At 38.9% G+C, this 7,197-nt stretch overlaps 1 protein-coding gene across 1 annotated transcript in view; it reads left to right on the plus strand.

Annotated features, from left to right (window-relative positions):
• Positions 1–2,194, plus strand: part of cant1b (calcium activated nucleotidase 1b) — a 6,730-nt gene extending 4,536 nt beyond the window's left edge. The window contains exon 3 of the mRNA XM_043714915.1: positions 1,465–2,194. Within this exon, the coding sequence (XP_043570850.1) occupies positions 1,465–1,835 (371 nt within the window). The 3' untranslated portion in view covers positions 1,836–2,194. The remainder of the gene's footprint in view (positions 1–1,464) is intronic.
• Positions 2,195–7,197: the final 5,003 nt, after the last annotated feature.

Below are 7,197 nucleotides of genomic sequence, written 5' to 3' on the forward strand. Positions count from 1 at the left end.
GGGGGGTTAGATATAGGACTGAAGTTAGGGGTAGGTTCTTCACTCAGCGAGTTGTAAGTTCATGGAATGCCCTGCCAGTAGCAGTGGTGGACTCTCCCTCTTTATGGGCATTTAAGCGGGCATTGGATAGGTATATGGAGGATAGTGGGTTAGTATAAGTTAGGTGGGCTTGGATCGGCGCAACATCGAGGGCCAAAGGGCCTGTACTGCGCTGTATTCTTCTATGTTCTATGTTCTATGTCAATGCCATTCATTTGTGATCATGTTGTATATTCATCAGGGAAGGGTATGCTACAGGAGCCGATTAACGCCATAGTTTTAATTTAATCTATCAAAATTGTGGCTTGAGACCACCTCCAAAGACACTATACTTGATGCTGCCTTTGTCACCAGCATTACATATCTACAGCATTCCAAATGGACACTATTGATTAGGATTACAATGTAATTTATGTTTTTTTTCCTTTGGCTAACCAAGGTTTGAAAATAGAATTCTTGGTAGTTTTGTTATTTTTGGGCTATTATCACATATCTGAAGTCACGAGGGTGCTTTCAAAAAACTGGTTGCTTTATAACATGATATCTTTGCTTTTTAAGAGTTCCATGTGCCATCTTATTAATAAGAGAAACATTTTTATTTACCATGTCAAGTACAGTTCAGCAAGTTCTTTATGGGAGTCATGGAGACGTACAGCATGGAAACAGACCCTTTGGTCCAACTCATCCACGCCACCCACACATTCCAATTTGACCTAGTCCCATTTGCCAGCATTTGGCCATATCCCTCTAAACCATTCCTATTCATGTTCCCATCCAGATTCCTTTTAAATGTTGTAATTGTACTAACCTCTACTACTTTCTCTGGCAGCTCATTCCATACACGCACTATCTTCTATGTGAATTTGTTGCCCTTTAAGTCCCTTTTAAATCTTTCCCCTCTCACGTTAAATCCATGCCCTCTCTAGTTTTGGACTCCCTTACCCTGGGGAAAATCCTTGCCTAATCACCCTTTCCATTCCTCTCATGATTTTATAAACCTCCATAAGGCCATCCTTCAGCCTCTGATGCACTAGGGAAAAGAATCCCTGGCTATTCAGCCTCTCTTCTAGCTCAAACACTCCAATGTCGGGAACAGCCTTGTAAATCTTTTCTGATTCCTTTCAAGTTTCACAACATGTTTCCTGTGGCAGGGAGATTGCTTTAATATAATTAAGTATTTGTGATATGAAGATGCTGGTGTTGGACTGGGTAAAGGTAAAAATCACACAACGCCAGGTTGTAGTGCAACAGGTTTAATTGGAAGCACTAGCTTTCGGAGCGCTGCTGATGAAGGAACAGCGCTCTGAAAGCTAGTGCTTCCAATTAAACCTGTTGAACTATAACCTGGTGTTGTGTGATTTTTAACTAAGTATTTTTGATATGAATTACCATGTCTCAAAATTAAACCTTTGTGTTATTACTTAGGATACCTCATTCATGAATCTGCGGCCTGGAGTGATCGACTGCAGCGCTGGTTCTTCCTGCCACGGCGAGCAAGCAGTGAGCGGTACAATGAAAAAGACGATGAGCACAAAGGAACAAATCTCATTATTAAATGTACTCAAGATTTTAAGGAGATCTTGGTGAGCAAGATTGGAGTGGTTAATCCGACTCATGGATTCTCTTCCTTTAAGTTTATTCCAGATACAGACGATCAAGTCATTGTGTCGCTGAAATCGGAGGAAGATAATGGGAAAATAGCAACTTATATAATGGCTTTTACTTTAGACGGACGCTTTCTTTTAGAGGAAACAAAAGTCGGGGATATAAAATACGAAGGGATAGAATTTATATAAGTCATGTCACGGTCAATGCACAGACCTGAATTAAAGTACTACTGTTTTCAAGAATTTTTAGAAGGGCAGATTCCCAAATTGGTATATCACTTAGAATGGTTCTTGGTTGCCATTAATCTGAAGTAGTGTTTTTTTTTTTGTAATACCCATTTCTATGTTTACATGTCAAAAACCGAATACAAGGTATTGCAAGAATCGCACTTTCCTCTGCTTTTTTCTTCAAACAACTAATTTTGCTGGAATTGCTGAACATTTACTGGGGATGTTGATTCATGCTTATGTGGTGTAAAGTCTGCAATCAATCAAGAAAATGTGCATGTCCTTTTTTTTAAAAATTAAATCAATACTGGTTCAGTTTGTGAACTTGTTGGATTTGTAATTACTGAATTTGCATAGCTTAGAACTTGACAGTGTTGGAATCTGGCCATCTCACAGTGATAGGATATTCAAGTCATTACCAGGAAAGAATTTGGTCGACATCACTGATTTTTTTTAAAAAGATATCCCAAACTCGACTGGCACAAGTGGTCTTTAAGCAGCAATTAATTGTGCTGCGTGCGTGAGTACTTCTTCCTCAGAGGTGCAGTTGTAGAGCTTTGTTTTGAGGGAACAGACAATTGCCAAGGACTGTGGTGTGTAATTCCTGCTGGGTTGCTCTGGTTTTTCTGGCTCAATTCACTAAAAATTGGATAAACTTGTGCAAAGGATTGCTGAACTTCAAGCAAAAGTTGCATTCAGCATGAATTGAATTTCCATGACTTTTCCCTGACTAAAGTAAATCACATTGGAAGCCATCCCTGACCACAAAGCTGGTATAAGTCCAGAATCAAATTAATCACAGTGACAAGTTTCTGTGAACTGTGTCCATTTTCAGCCCTATGAGGAAGCCATATAAAACATTTATTTTCTCGGCACGGGGTAGTAATGTACATGATTATAAAAAGATTTTAAAGATTAAATTGTTAATTTTCTAGAGTGTGCCAATGAAGCTGGTATATGGATCTGATTAGGTTTTTTAAGCCATTTTCATCTTCTACAATGTGTTTTATTTACAGATGGTGAAGTAAAAATGTATTTAAAATGCTTTTTGTGATGAGGACATTTTCAATCATGTTCATCAAACTGCACTAGGTTACTACTCAAATATATAAAGGATTTGTTTAAAATGCAAGGTTATATTTTTGATTTTGCAACAAAGGAGTGGACACTTGAACCTAACTTCACTTTGGAAAATAATGCAATTTTGAGTGAAATTTGCATCTGGATTATTGATTATACACACAGTGTAAACCATATCCATATGGAATCTTCTTTTGCATATCTTTTGGGAAAGATTAATCACCATGGGGCAGAAAAAGGCATATAGAAACTAGATTTTTAAAACAATTCTGATGTCTAGTATCATCTGCAGGTTGTTCCAGTGCTTAATTAGAAGTAGAGGAAGAAGAATGTACTAAGGACAATAAAATAAGCATTTAGTCATGGCACCTGATTTGAGAAAATGCAGCATTTTGATCAGTCTGACTATCAATTGTAGTGAATCTCAGTAAAAAATATTATAGAGAATCCCCAAGTTATCCTGCACCAATGCAATGACATCACTCAAATGTATAGACAATACCTTTGAAAATCATGGATATCTAAAACCTTCAACAGAACTGCAAGGGCTTCAAGATTTTGTACATTGTTCATTTAACCAGGAAGCTTGCAAAGGAATTTGCCTTCGTAACTCCTTGTCCCATAATCCAGAATTTACATGGAGATGTTGGAGATTAGTTTTGGTCTAGTTAAGTAATTACACCAGATATCTGATCTGTAGTGTACCAGTTCCGTTCACGAGAAACAAGATTGAATCTTACTTCTATATCTTGACTTCCATATCTTTTGAAATTTACTTTCCTGCTCCATTTTCATTTTCATCTTTGTGATCTGGATAATGGTTTTTGTCATAGGAAATTAAATCTTATGTCTTTAATATTGTAAATAATTTATTTTAAAATACTTATTAATTATAGAGTTGTAGAGATATACAGCACGGAAACAGACCCTTCGATCCAACTCGTCTATGCCAACCAGATATCCCAACCGAATCTAGTCCCATTTGCCAGCACGTGGCCCATCTCTCTTTAAACCCTTCCTATTCATATACCCATCCAGATTCCTTTTAAATGTTGTAATTGTATCAGCCTCCACCACTTCCTCTGGCAGCTCATTCCAGACACGCATCATCCTCTGAGTGACAAAGTTGCCCCTTAGGTCCCTTTTATATCTTTTCCCTTTCACCCTAAACCTATGCTCTCTAGTTCTGGACTCCCCCACCCCAGGGAAAATACTTTGTCTATTTATCCTACCAATGCCCCTCATGATTTTATAAGCCTCTATGAGGTCACCCCTCAGCCTTCGACGCTCCAGGGAAAACAGCCCCAGCCTGTTCAGCATCTCCCTCTCGCTCCAATCCTCCAACCCTGGCAAAATCCTTGTAAACCTTTTTTGAACCCTTTCAAGTTTCACAACATCCTTCCGATCGGAAGGAGACCAGAATTGCACGCAATATTCCAACAGTGGCCGAACCAATATCCTGTATGTACAGCCACAACATGACCTCCCAACTCTGCTACTCAATGCTCTGACCAATAAAGGAAAGCATATCAAAAGCTGCCTTCACTATCCTATCTACCTGCAACTCTGTGCTGCTGTGGCTTAGTTGGTTAAAACACCTCCCTGGTAAACAGGAGATCCTTAGTTCTGCTCCCTGTGACACCTGTCTCTGTCAAGCTCATTATTTGAACTTCTTAAGGAGCTATGAACCTGCACTCCAAGGTCTCTTTGTTCAGCAACACTCCCTAGCACCTTACCATTAAGTGGATAAGTCCTGCTAAGATTTGCTTTCCCAAAATGCAGCACCTCGCATTTATCTAAATTAAAATCCATCTGCCACTCCTCAGCCCATCGGTTCATCTGATCAAGATCCCGTTGTAGTTTGAGGTAATCTTCTTTGCTGTCTGCTACACCTCCAAATTTGGTGTCATCTGCAAACTGATTAACTATACCTGCTATGTTCACATCCAAATCATTTATGTAAATGATGAAAAGTAGTAGACCCACACCGATCCTTGTGGTACTCCAATCACAAGCCTCCAATCAGAAAAACTACCCTCCACCACCACCCTCTGTCTTCTGCCTTTGAGCCAGTTCTGTATCCAACCTTGCCAATCAGTATTCCATGGGGAACCTTGTCAAATGCCTTACTGAAGTCCATATATTGTTGCTTTTCTTGATTTAGTTTGAATAGACTGTAATTACGGGCAGACCAAGCAACTTCTGTTGTCTGGGTTATTCCTTTTTACAGTCTTTCATGTACTTGTAGAGAACAGATAAGATATACTGGTTGGTGTGTTTGTCTTTTGCAAGTACCATATGGTGTTAGAGGCTTGAATATTCATCTACTGTACTGAGCATAGTTATGCCAGAATCTTACAGAACACAGAGGTCATTCAGCCATTATTCCTCTGCCAGCCTATCAACAGAACTACTATTATCTTTAACCATAGCCCTACATAGTCATTTTCAAGAATATATCCAATCCCATCTTTTAAGTTTATTGAATTTGCTTCTGATTGTGCATTTCAGATCAGAAGCTGCTGCATCAAAAAAAACTCATCTTTCTTTTGTATATTGTAACCACACACTACTGACTAATCAAAAATGTTTCTCCTTCCTTACTGGAGACAATGATAATTTTGAACACCTCTCTTAAAACTCTCTTTGAAAGAGAAAATACGAAAAATACAGATGCTAGAAATCCCAAATTAAAATTCAAAAATAGTGCTCTTCTTAATCTCCTTTATTCTAAGGATAACTATTCCAGATTTGGAATGATTCTGTTTATTATAGAATCACCTTCTAAAATGTGCATGGTACTATTAGTGACTATGGTACTAGACGAGTTGTCCAGCCGCATGACCTACACAGAATCCTGCTCAAAATTTCTGAGGGCTGGTGGTTAGACTGCTTGCTACAATTGGGTAGAGATTTAACTATCTATGATTCCCCGTTATAACGGGGTAGCAAGCAGCCTAACCAACAGCCCTTACAGGACTGCTCAGAAAATGTTCTCCTGGATGAACAAAAACAAAATTAAAAAGTTGTCAGCCTTTCGAAGGAACTAGTCTACCCTGTCAGGCTCTGACATGGCAACCAGCCTGTTTTGGTGTGAGCTAATTTCCCATGCTCCCTGAGGGGTGTTATCGGCTGGTCACTGCAGAGTGCACACTGTGCCTTTCCTTTTAAATGGCTTGTGCTTCCTACTGACAAGAACAATAGCCATGCTGCACTTATAGTTAAGATTATTCTTCATGATTCAACTAAACATCCCTTTGGGCATCAAAAAGTACCTGTCCTGATTCAGTTTGTAAAATGTACAGTTTCGTAGTGTTGTCAGAGCAAACCCCCTAATAATAACAGCTCATCGATACCTTTTTAAAGGAATGAAATGTCCCATGACGTTTCACAAAAGCGTTACAAAGTACAACATCCAGCCATTAGCAGAAAATATTAAATCAGATGACCAAAGTGCTCAGTCAAAGAGAGAGGTTTTATAGTGTGACTTAAGAAAACTGAGGCAGCGACACAGAGAGGTGGAGGGAGTGAAATCCAGAGTTTGGGGCCCATGCATTGTTGCCCTTAATAGCAGAAGAGCATCTAGCATGTACTCATTCATCTGACAATATATCCACAGCCAAGAATTAACTATATGTTTGAGATTTATATTTGCTCAAAATTTGCTCTCTTAAGACTGCTACATAATCCAGCATAAGAGTACCAATTACTGACCAAATCAAAATTTGTTAACAGCAGGATTACAGCCTAGGACTGACCTAACAATGACGCTGCTCCTGCCAAAGCTTCCAAGGATTGTCATATTACCTAAATTGTAAGGATACATACATGCCATCATAACACTGTGAAATTTTGTCCGAGTGGGTAGTATTCTAAATTAGAAAAACCCACTGCTTCAGCATTAAAACCCAGGTTACCTCAATTCTGGGGCCTCATTCAAATTCCACTGGGTCATCCAGGTGGGTAGTCAGCACGGAGCAGACAAGATCTGCCTGGAAGGAACTTGGTGACATGTGACAATTTGGATGATTTTGAGGCCCATTATTATCCGATTGCCAGCTGTGGTCATAACGAATATGGTTAAAGTCAGCCCTGTTTTTGCAGTGGTTTCATCAGTGATTTGGATTCTGATGATTTTCAGAATCCATATATATTACAATAATTTAATCGTAATGCTTGGCATTAAACAGGTTACACCTGTTAATGATATCAATGTAATATTAGAAAAGTTAATCTGTACTGT

This window comes from Chiloscyllium plagiosum, chromosome 24 (assembly GCF_004010195.1).
Source record: "Chiloscyllium plagiosum isolate BGI_BamShark_2017 chromosome 24, ASM401019v2, whole genome shotgun sequence".
Taxonomy (NCBI): domain Eukaryota; kingdom Metazoa; phylum Chordata; class Chondrichthyes; order Orectolobiformes; family Hemiscylliidae; genus Chiloscyllium; species Chiloscyllium plagiosum.